The sequence below is a fragment of the Aulonocara sp. 'chitande type north' Nkhata Bay genome, linkage group LG13 (genome assembly GCF_057382095.1).
Source record: "Aulonocara sp. 'chitande type north' Nkhata Bay isolate Kocher_YH1m ecotype deep benthic linkage group LG13, A_spYH_male_GT1.1, whole genome shotgun sequence".
NCBI lineage: Eukaryota > Metazoa > Chordata > Actinopteri > Cichliformes > Cichlidae > Aulonocara > Aulonocara sp. 'chitande type north' Nkhata Bay.
The window spans coordinates 942645-959871 of record NC_141356.1 but is presented as its reverse complement, the minus strand read 5'-3'; the positions used below and the strand labels follow the sequence as shown (position 1 = coordinate 959871).

Genomic DNA, 17227 nt, shown 5'->3' with positions numbered 1-17227 from the left:
AAAGTTCACCTTTTCGGTGCTGCATCTTCACCGGGATGTGCCAACTATGGGTTGAAACATCTCGCTAAGGAGAACGAGAGCCTGTTTCCTCTGGGCTCCCAATTCATTATAAGGGACTTCTATGTGGATGATGGTGTCACAAGCATAGCAGATGTAGATGAGGCTATTCAGCTTGCAAAAGAAGCCCAAAGGCTCTGTGCTATGGGTGGTCTGCAACTACACAAATTTGTGTGTAACAATGCGAAGGTGCTTGAGAGTATAGCACCATCTGAGTGTGCCACTGAAGTAAAGGCTCTTGATCTTGCCTTTAGTGATTCATCGCTGGAAAGAGCCTTAGGAATCCACTGGCACATTGAGTCAGACAGTTTCAGGTTTCATGCCCATTTGAAAGACCAACCAGAAACCAGGCGTGGTATACTATCCACTGTTGCCTCTCTTTATGATCCACTTGGGCTTATTGCTCCTTTCCTGCTAACTGGGAAAAGGGTTCTTCAAGAAATGTGTAGGCATGGTACAGGTTGGGATGACCCACTCATCAGTAAACTGCAACCAGTCTGGAGATCCTGGAAGAGTGATCTGGCAAATTTGGATAAAATCACCATACCCCGATGCTATGTACCAGCTGACTTTGGAAAGGTCACAAAGAGAGAGCTACATCACTTCTCTGATGCAAGCACGTATGGTTATGGCCAGTGCTCATATTTGAGACATGTGAATGGAAATGGAACTGTTCATTGTGCTCTGATTATGGCAAAGTCCAGAGTTGCTCCAATCAAAGCTGTGACCATCCCCAGGTTAGAACTGACTGCTGCTGTTGTATCAGTTGCAGCAAGCAATACTCTAAAGGAAGAACTGGGAATTTCAGGGATTGACGAATACTTCTGGACAGACTCCAAGGTTGTACTGGGGTACATTAACAACGAGGCACGTCGCTTCCACACATTTGTATCAAATAGGATTCAGAAAATACATCTCAGTACAACTCCTCAGCAGTGGCGATATGTTTCTACTGACAAGAATCCTGCAGACCTTGCTTCGAGAGGTTCTAGTGCAAGCAAGCTTCTGACATCGAACTGGTTTACTGGACCCAAGTTCTTATGGGAGAAAGAGGTATCACCAGAGGTAGAGGTAATCCCAGAAATCCCAGTTGGGGACCCCGAAGTTAAAAGGGTTCAAGCACTAAATTTGGAGTCTGCAGAACAAGTGACTCTTTCAGACCGCTTGTCAAAGTTTTCTTCATGGTGTAAGGTCAAACAAGCTGTTGCGCGACTTCTTCGCCGAACCAAGAGTGACAAGTCAACAAGTCACAGCACAGTTCAGGAGCGAGAGGATGCACAGCGCATCATTGTGTGGATGCATTGTGTTGAGTTCCTGTTCCTGTTCCTGTTTCTCTTTATTCTTTATCCTTTATTATCCTTATTTATCCTTTATTGTTCCTGTTTCTCTTTATTGTGTGGATGCCCTCAAGGGCATCCACACTATTGAGTTCCTGTTTCTCTTTATTCTTTATTATTCCTGTCGCTTCCGTACGTTTTTTGAGTTCGAACTACTCCCTCAGTTTTCAGCCGATTTTCTCCGTTCAAACTCTAAACTCTTCTGCTCTTTCTGCTAATGCCGGCTATATCTTTTGGTGTTTATTACTATTATACTTTTTAAAATATTACACTTTTTTCCTTTAATTTGTCCCATTGAAATGAATGGGAAACTTCCACAATTCTGCTAAAACTTTCTTGTCTTTGAAACTTAACTACTGCCTCATACTTTCACCTAGAAACTCCATTCAAACTTTAAAATGTTCTCAAATGATTGGGCTATTCCTGTGTGATTCAGCTTTTTCAGATCTTCTACCGTTTTCATCTTATCCCTCTTTGAGTTTTCAGTTGCAAAATTGTGATTTTTCAGAAAATACATGTGTTGCTATGGTTGCTATGCAATTAACTCCCAGTGCACACTCGTCTGTTCTGAATTTTCTCTTCATGTCTGAACAACTTCTTGCTACTCGCTCAATTTCCACTCAACTTCCACAAATTATACATCAAAACGTAGGTATTTTTGCTGGCTTTAAGACAGTGTCACTATAATTATTGTGAGAGTTACGGTTTTTTCACAATTTGCCTCGAAGTGACACAAGGTCTAAAAACTCCCCATTCAAAGTCTATGGGGAGGTTGTGAAACTCAGAGCTGAAATACTGAAACTGAAGGCATTTTCAAATCGTCATATCTCCTTAACGAAGCAAAGTTAAGACATGAGGCTTGTCCCCGTATATCTTCAGACACTCCTGACGCTCACAATTCAAGAATTATTTTCTCGCCTATTACCGTTCTGAGATGAGTTAGACTTGTTTGAGGGGTGGAAACCTGTCCTCCTCTCATTTTTCAAATTCCGAAAATGAAGCCGTTTCTTCTCTCGTCATATCTCCGCGACGGAGATACAAAGAGCTATGTAAATCGCAGTCAAAGTACACCAAAGTCCGCTGATTCACCCAGTGCAAGAATTATGCTTCTATCCCACCTAGTTTTTGAGTTACACGACGTTTTGTTTTGCTCCTAGCTCTTACGGTGTCTTCACTGAATGTTTCAATAAAAACATTTCCAATAAAACCTCTGTGAAGCATCAGTATAAGAGACCATCATTCAGCCAGGGATGCTACAGGCAGCGGTGCGGGATCTCAGAGTGTCGCGGATGGTTTTATCCACCCACGGCTTCTGGTTGGGAAACGTTGTGATAGTCTTTGTCTCCACGGTATCATCCGCTAGTTTCCCGATGAATCCCACAACCGCTTCCGTAAACACGTTGACATCATCATGGGAATCCCCGGCAGCCTACGTCTATTGCAGAATAACTAAGGGAGGATTCAGGGTCACCTGGTCCAGCCCTAACTATATGCTTTAGCAAAAAGGAAAGTTTGAAGCCTAATCTTGAAAGTAGAGATAGTGTCTGTCTCCTGAATCCAAACTGGAAGCTGGTTCCACAGAAGAGGGGCCTGAAAACTGAAGGCTCTCCCTCCCATTCTACTTTTAAATACTCTAGGAACAACAAGTAGGCCTGCAGAGGGAGAGCGAAGTGCTCTAATAGGGTGATATGGTACTACAAGGTCATTAAGAGAAGATGGGGCCTTTCTAAGATTTTCAGCGCCGAGTACAATAACCTCAGTTTGATCTGAATGAAGAAGCAGAAAGTTAGCGGCCATCCAGGTCTTTATGTCTTTAAGACATTCCTGCAGTTCAACTAATCGGTGTGTGTTATCTGGGTTCTGTCTGAGAAATCAGACAGATAATAATAATATTAAAATATTATAATAATAAATTTGCCCAGATTTCTAGAAATGATAGCTGCTCCATCCAAAGTGGGATGGATGCCATCTCTCCTAACAAGACCAGGTGTCCTCCAGAGGATTACCCAATTATCAAGTTTTTTGGACACCACTCAGCAATTGGTCCGATTGGGGAGGAGACCAGCGACAGCGAGTCTGACATTGTTTTGTTACACATTGAATCAATATTAATTTTAGTGGCCTCCAGTTGTTGGAACCGGATGTCATTACTGCCGACTTCAATCATATTTTTACATTACATGGACAAATCTTTTGAATACCAGGGCGCTCATGCACACAGGTGTACACACGGGTCTTCAAAGACACAAACGATATCTTTCTTCGCTGCTGCCTCAAAGCACATTGTGCGCTGTCGGTCTTGTGTGCTGCTCAATAACATTCAATATTTGTTATTTACTGTTACTTACACTTATCTAGGTTATTGCTGTGGTGTTGTGTTTATTGTGTTGCTCTCTATTTGCTTGTTTTTCTTCTTTCAACAGGTGATCCAGCTCATGTTTTTGTCTTCTCTCACTGTCCCTCTTCCCCTATGTTTTTCTTTCCCTCCCTCCCTCCCTTTCTTTCTTTCTTTCTTTCTTTCTCTTCCTTCCTATCCCCCAGCCATGTCTGTCCTGTCTATAATAACAAAATAAAATAACATAAATAAATAAATAACATAAATAAATAAATAATAATAACAAAGGTCAATCAAGTGGACCAATACAGCAAGGCCACGATGATCCAGTTGGCAAAGTAAATCAGTCGGGTGTCTTTCTTGACCTTTACACAAAAATTCAAATATTCAACAGTTTTAAATTCCCTTCAGTGTCAACTATCTCTCCTCTGACAGTCACCTGTCTGCTTTCTTCTTCTTTTTGCTGTACTGTCTTCTCCTCATAAAATAAGTCATCCTGTGAAGAACTGGAGAGTGTGCATTAAGGATATTCAGATTTTGTCATAATCAGTCCCACTCTTTACTTTTTACTTACTTTTCTTGAGCAGGTAAGTTTGAACCGAGCCTTTACTGATTGATTTAATGATGCATTCTGTCATTTTCTCAGAAAAAGCAAACAAAGATTGTTAATCAGATGCTGTGTTGTTAGGAAACCACTAATAGGTTATAGAAAAGGCTCGGCCTACCGTCTTGTCAGGTGTAGTGTATTTTGAGTTGCTGGCCTCCCATATAAGAAATGAGACATGTATTTAAGTGTTAACACTTGTGTTTTTCACAGTTTCAATAAATTATTGAGAAATGTATCATGTTATGTCTTTTTCTGTTAGCTTGTGAAGGATATAAAAAAACAACAGCAATAGAATAATATTAAACACAAAGTGAACCCGTCTTCCTTCATTAAATAGGTTCTTTTAGATGTTAAGGAGGAATTGACTTAACCAGGCTGGCGGAGAATGAAGACAACCGGACACCTGCTGCAGATGGGGAATCAGTGAACTTTTATTGAGACAGAGACAACCTCTCAACACAGCTCACATCAAGAGATTCCTAATATTTGCTGTGAGGATGGGTATATATTCTCTAACACTTACAGGAGGGGGTTGTGAGGAAAGTGCTGCATTAGCAGAAAAAACAACTCCATAAAAGGAAATCGGCCTTGGGTGTTCTAGTCTCTTCGCTTGCAGATATCTTGCACCTGCAGGATGAGGCGATCGCTTCTTATCGCTCTCAAGGCCAAAGTCGTGAGCACATTTTTATTACACAGTTGCACAGTAACTTTAAAGCTGAACAATATTTAAAGCTGAATAATGTTTGATCAGATTATATTTTCTTCAAATCCCCCTTTTGACCCATCTTAAATGGGTCAACACACAAAAATAAGTAACATTCAAAGGAACACAGAGACGTGTCGAAGCCTGGCTCGAAAAACTCCTCGGGTCTTATCATTTGTCTTTATCTGTCATTGCAGATGAGGAGAAAAGAGTCCAGGCACCACCCTGCCCAGGGGTCGGCTGCAAGCAGTCTCGGTTCCCGACGAAAGCAGTAACAGCTGTCCTGCAACCAAGGATACAACGAGTCAGTGCAACCAGGGTAGTGACACAAAATTAACAGTTCCTGTAACCTAGCAACCAAAAAGCATAAGTAATGATAAAAATGTGGAGAGTACAGAGTATACTATAATAATGAGAGATATAAACGTGAAAATGTGAAAGAATAAATCAATCGTAAAATAAACACAGAACGGTAACTGCTAAGGACATTCAAAAGTGAATATGTTAAAAAGTGAGGAAGGGGTGTGGAATAAAACAATTTATATCCAGTGGTGGGAGTACACATTCGCTCAGGCTTAAGTCCGGAGACCCTGAGAACATCGCTTAACCCTCACAACCCGACCAGACACAGTTCAACCAGATATATCCTTCAAGAGGAAGTGGGTGAGGGAAACAATTAATAACAAGCCTAATACAAAACACCACAGAGAAACAACCATTCTAGAAGCATTTAAACAAGAGAAAGACGATAATGTTCGTCACCCTCACGATCAGAGTTTTCATCATCCGTTGGCGAGGAGGTGGGAAGTTGACCAGCTAATAAAGGCATCTGCCGGGCGAGATCCTTATCCTCAGGAGTGAGAGCTGTAACAATCAGTCTCTGGAAGAGGGATCGAATGCATGGAATACAACAGCAACCGCAGGTGACTAGGACAGCAACAAAAACTGAGATGGAAACTAGGACGGAAGCTACAAGGGCCTTATATTTGCCAAACATGTTAAGCCAAGAGTCCCACATGGCAGTATCAACGCCCGAGTGTTCCTTCATTTTAACAGTAAGAGCTGTGAGACCAGTAATAGCTTTAGTGAGGGAACCATCAGGAGCTGTGTTATTGGGGATATAGGTACAGCACTCCTGACCAAAAAGGCTGCAGACTCCGCCTCTTTCTGCGAGGAGAAAATCCGTTGCGACCCTGTTTTGGAAAGCCATTAGGGAAGTGGCAGATAACTGTGCATGCACAGCTTCAAAACCATCTCGAGTGTAATTAGCCAACAGTTGCACATTAAAGTGAATGTAGTTAATTCTGTCTACATTCGCATTTATTTCAACCATCCAAAGTATCGAGGCCCATCCTGCTTTAACCTGGTCTCGCAGTTTATATTCATCGGGGACCCCACGGGGTATACCTACAGCATCAATATAGGTTGGATTATGAGCTGAACCTGGGATTAGAGAACGTTTAGAGCGGCGTTCAGAGGAGGATGGGAGGCCAACTTCGTGTACTTCTATAGAGAGATCTACTGGAGTGACTGAAACAGGTAAAATAAGAGTTATGAGAGCGCAAAGACCTGACGCATCCCGAGGGAAACCATCATATAACTTGTTATTGCCACACCACCACCACAAATCAGCCCTAGCCGTAGGTCGGAAGTTTGGTTTCATAACCGTCATCTCAGTGCACCAAGAAGAGTTCAAGCTACCTAGTTTTACTGCATTGCCAGTCAGGTTAATACAAGTGAAATTGTTCACAGCTACATCTGAAGAAAAGAAAGGTGGTTTATTAGAGACCGAGCGTTGAGTTTTAGGAAAGTGGTTTTCCAGATATGAGCAATGACCTCGTTTTGTATTGTTCATAAGATGCAGGAGGCATGCACTATTGACTGGCGCCGGTACGACTCTTAAAGTGGGGCGGGCTCCCATACAGACTATGCAGTCGGAAGCCGTCTTGTCAGCAGCTTGCTCAGCTAGTAGTAACCAGTTGTTTGTTGCTCCAGAAATACCGGTTAGAATTTGGAAGAGGTCATCTTTAGACATTTTATTTGTGTCTACAATGCGTATTCGGCCGTTTCTCCCCCCGTTTGTATATGTCACCGGAGGGCCATTAAAGGTGGGGTTGTCATCTTTAACTACAGAGCTTGGAGCTGCACCAACGCTAGGGCATATTTCCATTTGCCAATACAGGGCGGTGCGATCAGTCCAAGGGGCAAGTATAAATTGTTGACAGGAGGTCAAGGCCAGATCCTTTAGGGTAAAAATTAAGCCTGAAAGATCCGGTTTTTTTGCTATTCTGAGCATATTTTGGTTTCTCCAGTGCAAAGCCTGACCCCTAGAGTGCTTGGACCAATCGAGGTCCGTTTCTGACACTAAACTGGACCACTTCCACTGATGCCAACCTCCCAGGGTTATATACCACACTGAGGAGGAGAGATGTACTGCAAGGTTAAAAAGATCCCCCCCTTGGTCTTTGGTGACGGGAGTGACTGGGAAGCTAGCGAAATCTATTTCGACTACCCAACTTTTATTGTTGGGGACACAGAGAGTAATCATTCTAGTCGTACTTGGGGTGCAGGAGGTAACCGTGTGTCGTTTCTTTCTAAATGGATCGGGCGTGGGCAAAACTGGAGAGGAAGTGGTGGGCAAGACCCTAGGGGCTACATTTGTCAGATTGGGACTGTCAGAAGGGGGCGAAGCTTTTGAACTTGAAGGTGTCAGAAGTGTCGGGGGCCCTTCACAGATCAGGATTATGCCAATGGGAATGAGACCCAGGGCCAGGAAGCAAACAAAGACGCAACATCTTTGCCTGCCTGTCATTTCAGGGGGAAAGGGCCAAGACATGTTTACTTAGCTTGGATGTTTTCTAATAGAGGATGATGGGGCAGAGAAAGGTGGTCCAGTTCCCCCCACCTCGCCAAGGGCGTGTTCTAGGAGTTAAAGAGCAACAAAAAGTATCAGTGACACAACTTTAAATGAGCTTTCAGCAGTTAAAACTATTGCAATGTAAAATGTAAATCTTAAAAACTCAAGCCAATATAAAAGCAAAGTCATAAAAGATGTTAAAAATAGAAAAATAAAAATGTTTAGTTCAGTATGAAGAACACCCCCTTTTGTAACCAGCCGGCTTGTAGGTTGAGCTTTGGCTCCCTCAAGTGGTTGGTGATGCTGTTGCAGCTCCTTCTGACAGGTCCTTCTGCACCTCTCTCAAGGTTCTTCCTGGTTCGGTGGCAGCAGCGCACTGTGTGTAATGAAACCAGGTGTCACCTTTCCCTTCGAGCCTGACAGCGTGGGAGGTCCGCTCTGTTATGCGGTAAGGGCCTGTCCAGCGAGGCTCAGCCCACTTTCTCTTTGTGACTTTCAGGAGGACGTAGTCCATTCCAGGTGTAGCCGCCTCTTTCAGCTCTTGCTGGTTTCTTTCAGCGACCTGTGAGGAATACTGGGCAACAAAACTGCGGAGCATGTTATAATATGTCCTCGGATCGAGGTCTGAATCAGCTTCATCCGACATTAACAGGCGAGAGGAGGGGCCAGGAAAAGGCCTGCCATGCTCCAACTCAAATGGAGTGTAACCAGAGGTTTGATTTACTGAGCATCTTATGGACATTAATGCAAGAGGCAATGCCTTAACCCAATCTAATTTGGTCTGTGCACAGATTTTAGCCAATTTAGTTTTTAGAGTTTGATTCATCCTTTCCACCTTCCCCTGGGATTGGGGGTGGTAAACTGAGCCAAACTTATGTTTCAAACCTAATGCGGCTTCAACCCTCTGCAGATCGTGGTTCCTGAAATGTGAACCATTGTCCGACCTTATGACCTCGGGAAACCCATGCTGTGGTATATAATGATTAATCAGACACTTCACCACAGTTCTACTGTTTTCACTTGCTGTCGGCCAGGCTTCTGGCCAACCTGAAAATGCATCCACAGCCACCAGCAGGTACCTGTAACTACCTACTCTGTCCACCATGTCTGTGTAATCAATGATTATTTCTTTCCCTGGGCAAAGTGGGATGGGGAAGTACCCTGCTATTGGCTTGAAGGCGGGCTTGATTCCAAATTGGTTGCACTCCTTACAGGTTTTAACCATGTATTTTGTCATGTCTTTTAGATAAGGGTGCCACCAGGCGGCTAAGTTCCTCATCATTTGTGCAGGTCCCACATGCCCCACTCCATGTGCCTCTTCCATTGCTGTCTGTCTGACCCCTGGCGGTAGAATGGGCCTTCCATCTGGGCCACGCCAAACATCTGTGTTTGTGGCCCCTCTTGTTACCCATAATGATTTTTCCTGGGGGCTGGCTTTGTCCTGTAACTCTCTGATTGTGGCTAGGCCTAGTTGTATGGGTGGTCTTTCTGGAGGGGGTGTGGCTTCTGGGTCCATTACCATAATCAGGGAGGGTAAGTAACCAGCTGTCTGCTTAGCTACTAAGTCGGCCTGTTTGTTACCTAATGCCACTAAGTTCAATCCGGCACTGTGTCCTTTGCATTTTACCACTGCCACCTTAACAGGTAACAACAGTGCTTCCGCTAATTCCCTCATTTCTATCTCATGTTTAATAGGCTTTCCGCTGGCTGTCAAAAAACCAGCTCTTAGCCACTGCTTGAGCTCCACATGCACTGCTCCCACAGCATAAGCTGAATCACTGTATATATTCACTTTCTGTCCCTTTCCCATCCTTAAGGCTTCAATCACCGCTCTCAGTTCAGCTCTCTGTGCAGACTGTTGTCCTGTCAACTGCTCTGCTTTCACTGTTTTCCATCTCATGTCTGTCTGTTCCACTATTGCCCATGCAGCCTTCAACATTCCACTTTCAGTTCTAAAACAACATCCATCTGTGAACCAATCTTTTTCTGCATCCATTAGAGGTTCTGCCTGCAAATCTGGCCTGATTTTCTCCTGTACCTGCACAACCTCTTCACACATATGTGGTTCCCCTGATCCCATGTGATCAGCCATGTTTATGCCTTCATGTGAGTAGGTGATGTGTGGTGCTTCCAAAATGGTACTGAGGCGTCTCTGCCTGAGTGAAGTGAGTGTGAAGGCCTGTGAGGAGACGTAGGCCACCACACTGTGTGATGTCAAAATTTTTAGTGGGTGGTTCATCACTATGTGTGCTGTTTTCTGAATGATTTTTGCAAGTCCAGAAACGTGTTGTGTGCACGGTGGGTGGCGTTTTTCAGTGTTGTCAAGCATTACGCTTACATATGTCAACACTTTTCTCTCTCCCCCTTTTTTCTGGAACAGGATACCATTGGTATGGGTTCCAGTTCCAGAAACATCAAGATGAAAAGGCAAAGCATAATCTGGCACAGCAAGGTCAGAGGCGACAGAAAGCTGTTGTTTTAACTTTATAAACGCCTGTTCTGTTTCTGTAGTCCATGAGAGGCGAGCAGAGAGGTTTCTCATGCCTTGTTCATTTACCAAAACGCGCAAAGGGGAAGTAAGGCCAACATAGTCTGGGACATAGGTCCTGCTGTAACCAGTCAGGCCCAAAAATGACAACATGTCTTTTACAGTTAGAGGTTTTGGATGGTGCAAAATGGAGTTCCTGTGTCCTGGGGACAAGGAAATACCGGACTGTGAGACCATGCGGCCTAGAAAAGAAACCTGTTTTCTTGCAATCTGTAGTTTGTTTTTGCTCACTTTAAAACCTGTGTTGGCCAGGTGGTGAAGTACCACTCTGGTGGCCTCCAAACAGATGTCAGCCGTGGGGGCAGACAGCAAAAGGTCATCCACATATTGTATTAACATACAGTCAGATGGTAGTGGGCTGGTTTGTAAAAGTTCTTTCAAACACTGATTAAACAGTCCTGGGGAGAGGGCAAATCCCTGTGGTAAGCGAGTGTAACGCCATTGTCGGCCTCTAAATGTAAATGAGAAAATGTCACGCAGTGACTCACGAAGTGGGAGGCAGAAAAAGGCATTAGCCAAGTCAATGCAGGTGAACCAGGCATGAGATGGTGGGAGGTTGGTCAAGGCAACATAAGGATTAGGCACAGGCAAAGTAGGAGTGCCAAGTAAGGCATTAATCCTTCTCAAATCATGTGCCATTCTGAACTTCCCCGTGCCTTTTTTCTCAACGGGTAGGATGGGCGTGTTCCACTTAGAGCAGGAGGGCTCCAAGACACCGGCAGTGACCAAACCAGAAATTGTTTCTGCAATCCCAGCCTCAGCCTCCGGTCTGTGTGGGTACTGAGGCTGCCACAAAGGGGTAGCAGATAACAGTTGAAAAGAGACTGGCTCCACATCAACTAAACCTACATCTGTGGGTCCAAGGGACCACAAACAATCTGGAAGAGAGTCGAGTAAAGGCGCAGCATCACAGTGGTCTGTGTGTTCTCTTCCATGTGACCCGCTGACCACTCCATGTTGCAGTGTTGAGGAATTAAAGCAATCATTTAAAATTTGGTATGTGTTGGTAGATGGAGAAAACAAAACCTGTGGGAGTTTTGTAGGTGTCCAGTCAGTGGCCGCAAGGGAACGTTTAACCATTCCACCCAGCTCCTTAGCCTGGTGTCCAGGATGTAAGGCCAGTGACACATGGGGAGCTGCCTCATCAGACATCATGTACCACTGTAATTGATCTGTTGTAAAAGTAACCGCTGCTGCCACTCCCTCCGGTGCCGCAAAAATGCACGACATGTTCAGAGACCAAGCCCGCCCCTCACACTGCTCTTGGAACATGTGCTGGTACCAGGTGGTGTCATGCCTGTCATAAAACAGTGTAACATGAGGTGGGTCAGGGGGAGGGACATAAGGATGTAGGAGTGAGAGCCACGGCCGCCATTGCTGAAAAGCAGTCCAAACTCCTGGTTCAGCAGGTGTTTCAACTTCCAATAATGCCCAGTAGATGTCAGCAGAGTCCGCCAAACAGGAGGAGGGTTGCAGCAGAAACTGACCACCTCCCTCTGGGCCCTCAGAGCAGGGAAGTACAACCCCAGTAGGGAGAGTCACAGTTAGGCCTTGTGAAGAGCAGAGTATTGTGGCTCCTAATTTAATCAACAAGTCTCTTCCCAGTAAATTCACAGGCGCCTGTTTTGAACAAACATAGGTGTGTAACAAGGTCTGATCTCCAACCGTTGTGGGGAGGGGCACGGTGTAAGGCAGAGTTTTAGGTTCCCCAGATATGCCCACCACTGTAATCACTCTGTCAGTAAGTCTTTCACGAGCAACATCCTTAATGGTGGAGTACGTAGCTCCAGTGTCCACTAAAAAGCTGCTTCTTCTTCTATCTACAGTTATGGACAGCATAGGGTCCGCCGTTGTCCCTTCACTGTCCTGGGCAGTCTGTGGGGTGTCCTATAGCTGGGGACCACCCTCGTAGTACTCCCACCCCATCACAGGCATCTGTGGGGCCGGGGGCACTTCAACTAAAGCACCACGAGGTCCACCTCTGTGGCCAGGATGCTGATAGGGCCCACCACGGGCTCCCCTGCCTCTTCCAGCAGCCGGGTTCAAAGGGCACGCTTTAGCCCAGTGTCCAGGTTGTCCACACCGGAAACAAACATACATCTGGCCTCCCCTACCACCTCCCATCTGACCCCTTCCCCTGAAACCACCTCTGTTTCCTCCAAATGGGGAACCTCTCTGCCCATAAGGGGCCGGGGAGTGATAAGCACCATACTGGGGGGGCTGTGGATCAGTTGGCCATGGGTTCGGATACAAATCAGGGGCAACTGGACCAGGAGCGGGAGCCGCAGCGGCCACAAGCTGCTTTTTAGGCTTGTCACCTTTTCCACCCAGGTCGTTTTTAGCTTTCTGCAGCTGAACCTTCAACAGTTGCAACTGTAAATCTTCGACGCTCTCCGCTTTATCATCAGACTTAATCTGCACTTTGTTAAGATTAAAAATCAAATGTTTCTTCCAGATTGCAAAGTCACAGTCCTGCAAATCAGGATTATCCTCCATTTTCTGGCTTACTGACTCCGGAATGCCCCTCAGCACCGCCCTTCTAAACCACATGCTCTGTGAACAAGTCCTACTGGGGTGATGACCTGTATGGTTCACCCAGTCTTCAACAGCCTGATTTAGATACTGGGTGGGATTTTGCTTTCCCTCCCATTTAAATTTCTGTAAGGTGCCTTGATTTTTGGGTGGGAATTGTTTACGCAGGGCCGGTCCAATAAACCTCAAGGCCTGCATTAGTGGCACCTCGTTCTCATGCATGGTAGTACCCGCATTTTGTTCCAGGTCCGCTGCCTGAGATCGGGATGTGCACCTAGTTATAATAGCTCTAAAATCTCCCAGTGCGAGGTCCTGTCCAGCTGTGTATTTATCCAAACCAGCCAACCAGGCATTCCCTCCCTCCGTTATGTCAGGGAGTTTGTCCACTAGGGCCTGGACATCTCCGAATGAATAAGGTTGATACACTGGTCTACGTTGCGCTTTAGTCTGGACCAGGGGAAATATGCCTGGAGGCTGAGGCACAGGGCCCTTAGATCTAGTCTGATATCCTAAACTGGGAGGGGTAGAGGGGCGTGTATTGTTAAGGTCACTGAGTTCATCATCAGTATCCTCAGTTTCTTCCCCGCCTGGTGGGGTAGCAGTGTCAGCAAAAGCGTGGGCTAAACTCATCTGTGTTTCCGGATCCTGACGGCCCACCAAAGACATGGTAACTGTGACATTTGGTGAAGTGCCAGGCTCAGTTTTTGCAGTAGCGGTCAGATCTCCTTTAACAGCGACAGGAGTGCTGGCAAAGGGGTTGGACCGGGAAAGAGGGGCTGACGCAACACGATTATTCACCTGGACCACTGACCTATGTTCATTTAAGCAGCTGCGTAATGCTGCTTCTAGATCAGTTAATTGTTGTTCAGTGGGTTCCTGTCTGTTCATTCGAACCGCAAATGGTGCGCTCGCAAATGGGTCAGTTAGGCCCTCAGATCCGGTTCCAAAACAATGGGACATAGAAGAGGGGGCTCTACTACTAGCTGAGGATGTCGCCGACAGAGAGGAGCTTCCTGGGCAAAAATGCTTGGTATCTATGGGAGTTGGAGCTACGGGCGGTTCTTCTCCAATAGTCATTATTCCACCAGAGATATTAAGTACCGGATATATGCCTGCTGAGGGAGGAGTTGAGGCAGAATAGGGAGGTGGCTGAGACCTATTTTTCTTCATGTGTGGTTTTGCAGTTTCCCATAAACACACCCAGTGATTAAATTTAGCTTTGCGGCCTGCGTGCTTATCTGCTTCCTTTCTGTGTCTCACCCCGCTCATCACACCTGCACCTGCTGCTGCTGAGTTGGCTTCTTCCTCTTTCTCTTTTGCCTGCATAGCCTTATTCTGCCAAATTATTCCCCAGTTACCACTACTCCCCTCGTCCTTTCCCTTTTCTTTCATTAACCTTTCAGCTGTTTTCCTCAATGACTCTTTCTGCTTTTTTGCTTCTTTAGGCTGGTGTGTGGAGTTGATGACTGTCTCAACACATGTTAATTGTTCTCCCAATGTGCTAAGAATAACACCGGGACCCCAACCATCATCATTAGTTTCTCGATCTAATTCTCCATCCATTTTACTGTCAATGGAGGAGTGTTCTTTTATTGATTTTAAAGGAGAATTTGGGCCAGCTGGGTTTCTGCCTCTGTTAGGCACTAACAGCTGGGGCGCTGCTTTAAAGGTGAGTCAGCACTGAAATATCCCTTCAGGTGTTACCAAGCTTCTACCAAACCGGAGTCTGGCGGGTAACCTTGCCTAGAGCTTCCTGATAGGGGTGCTAGTTGGTTGTCACCTTGTTCACACGTCTCATTCACACTTCATACATTACCTGCAGTCACTCATTACCCTCCTTATGTATGTAATAAATGTGTAAAAAAAAATTCTATGTGTGGTGTATTATTTTAACCAAAAGAGGAACCTAGTTCCTTTAATTGTGTAATCTGTGAACAACGGAGAACCAAACTGTCCTGCCCAGTGTTCCACAGCAAGCATTCAGCGTGTATTTATGTGTGTCCAATATCAAACAGAACATCAAAACATTTAAAACACTAAAATCATCGGGGTTTTAAGAAGAGATCCGTTTTCTCCTATTGATCAAAGGGACCCCTCCTTTGGACTCCAACCAGTACTTCTCCTTTTTAAGTTTTAGAGGATCTTTTCTAATAAAGTCCTCTGGGCCTTCCTAACCCTTCTGTAGTTTAGAGAATATTACTAAAAAATATTCTCAAGGCCTTTAACCTTTTAATTTGTTTAGAAAGGCGTTACTAATAAACCCTTTCAAGGTCCCAGACCTGCACTGAGGTATATATCCGACACCGGAGAGCAACCCGTCGGCTGCAACCGTGGTCAGACCTCAGTTCACTCTTATCTTTATTCACTTATTCACTTATTTCTTATTCACTTATCTCTTATTCACTTATTTCTTATTCACTTGTCTGATTCTCAACAAGCCTTAAGTAAGCCAGACAATTTTGGTTATGAATTACTAGGAGTTTGGACACTAAGTATTTTTATAATGTTCAATATAGCAGAAATAAAAGGTCTGCTTACCTTGTTTTTGTGTGCACACAGCTTTTGTCCAAACTCCGTTCACTCAGACCACGGCCGATGTCCTCCCATCCGTTCCAGTTGACCTGGAGCGGATCCTGTTCCGTGACGCCAATTGAAGGATATAAAAAAACAACAGCAATAGAATAATATTAAACACAAAGTGAACCCGTCTTCCTTCATTAAATAGGTTCTTTTAGATGTTAAGGAGGAATTGACTTAACCAGGCTGGCGGAGAATGAAGACAACCGGACACCTGCTGCAGATGGGGAATCAGTGAACTTTTATTGAGACAGAGACAACCTCTCAACACAGCTCACATCAAGAGATTCCTAATATTTGCTGTGAGGATGGGTATATATTCTCTAACACTTACAGGAGGGGGTTGTGAGGAAAGTGCTGCATTAGCAGAAAAAACAACTCCATAAAAGGAAATCGGCCTTGGGTGTTCTAGTCTCTTCGCTTGCAGATATCTTGCACCTGCAGGATGAGGCGATCGCTTCTTATCGCTCTCAAGGCCAAAGTCGTGAGCACATTTTTATTACACAGTTGCACAGTAACTTTAAAGCTGAACAATATTTAAAGCTGAATAATGTTTGATCAGATTATATTTTCTTCACTTGTTGTGGAGCCGAGACAGAAATAACTTCAGAGAAAGAAAAATATGGCGATTGAGGATTTAAGCATTAATACGTATTAAGGTCCTCCTTTACTGGTGTCTAACAGGTTTCTGTTCAACACTGTATGCTACAGTCATTCCAGCATCAATATTTGCTGTATTTCTGTTGTATTTCTGGCATCAAGGATGTTAAACAGAGAGAGGCACAGCCTGCTGTGTTTCTAACCACTCCCGAAATATTTGTCCTGGTTAAAATACAGTCCATCTGTGTTTTGACAAATGGCGGGCTGAGTGTTGAGAGGGGAAACGATACAAAAAACCCCACATGATTTATTTTCAAAGCTTTTATGATGCTTTTCCATTGTTCCCCTCATGCTTTAGTACGGATGCACACCATGACTGCCAATGGGGACGAAACTGTTGCAGAGATACAAAGGAACTGCTCAAATTACACCTGTGACAATTACTACAGCAAGGCCCGCTGTCCATGGGACAAAAGGGTGTTATCCAAAACTACTCACAAAGAATGTACAGAAAAAAATCAATTACTGCTAAGGCTTTGTTAGGCTGTCTGGTATGTCAACAGCAGATTAGTACAACAGCACTGAGATATTTTCAGTCTATAAAATGGAAAAACTACATTTGGTGCCAAAAATACAAATGACCCCTGAGCTATACATTAGTAACTTTGCTATTAACATTCATTTAATGTTTTTATTCCACACAACTACTTAAAAAATGAGATAAATGGCCGCAATCTCTATTTGTGGTGAAGCTGAAGAATTTTGAGATCATCTTTCTTCACTGTTTCAGTTTCACCAAAATAGCCTCAGAGCACGACGCTACCACTACCATGTTTTAGTATAATGGTCTTTAAAGACCAGCTGGCTGTTACACCACAGTGTCCCAGACTGAGGGGAGGACACTCATCTGCTGGTCGCAATATGAGGAGTCTGTGTGTGTTTGGAGGGGGAGGGCGCCACTGGTTCTGGATGTGTTCATGCTAAACTCGATTCATATTTGATAGTGTTGCACACTTGGACAAATGACACTTCCAGGCGTGCATGAGTTCAGAATCGTTCTCTTTACTTGCTCTT

At 44.6% G+C, this 17227-nt stretch overlaps 2 protein-coding genes across 2 annotated transcripts in view; one reads left to right on the top strand and one right to left on the bottom strand.

Annotated features, from left to right (window-relative positions):
• The window catches only part of hspa12a (heat shock protein family A (Hsp70) member 12A), a 373254-nt gene that overhangs the window by 81251 nt on the left and 274776 nt on the right, over positions 1-17227 (top strand). The gene's annotated exons all lie outside the window — the stretch shown is intronic.
• Positions 11248-15871, bottom strand: LOC147315402 (uncharacterized). The gene has a single exon (XM_086258175.1). It carries the CDS (start codon positions 14537-14539, stop codon positions 12332-12334), a length of 2208 nt encoding a protein of 735 aa, XP_086114301.1. The 5' UTR covers positions 14540-15871; the 3' UTR covers positions 11248-12331.

What these genes read in the sequence shown, in the direction of transcription:
- LOC147315402 (XM_086258175.1), bottom strand. Translation starts at nt 14,539, where the DNA reads ATGGATGGAGAATTAGATCGAGAAACTAATGATGATGGTTGGGGTCCC.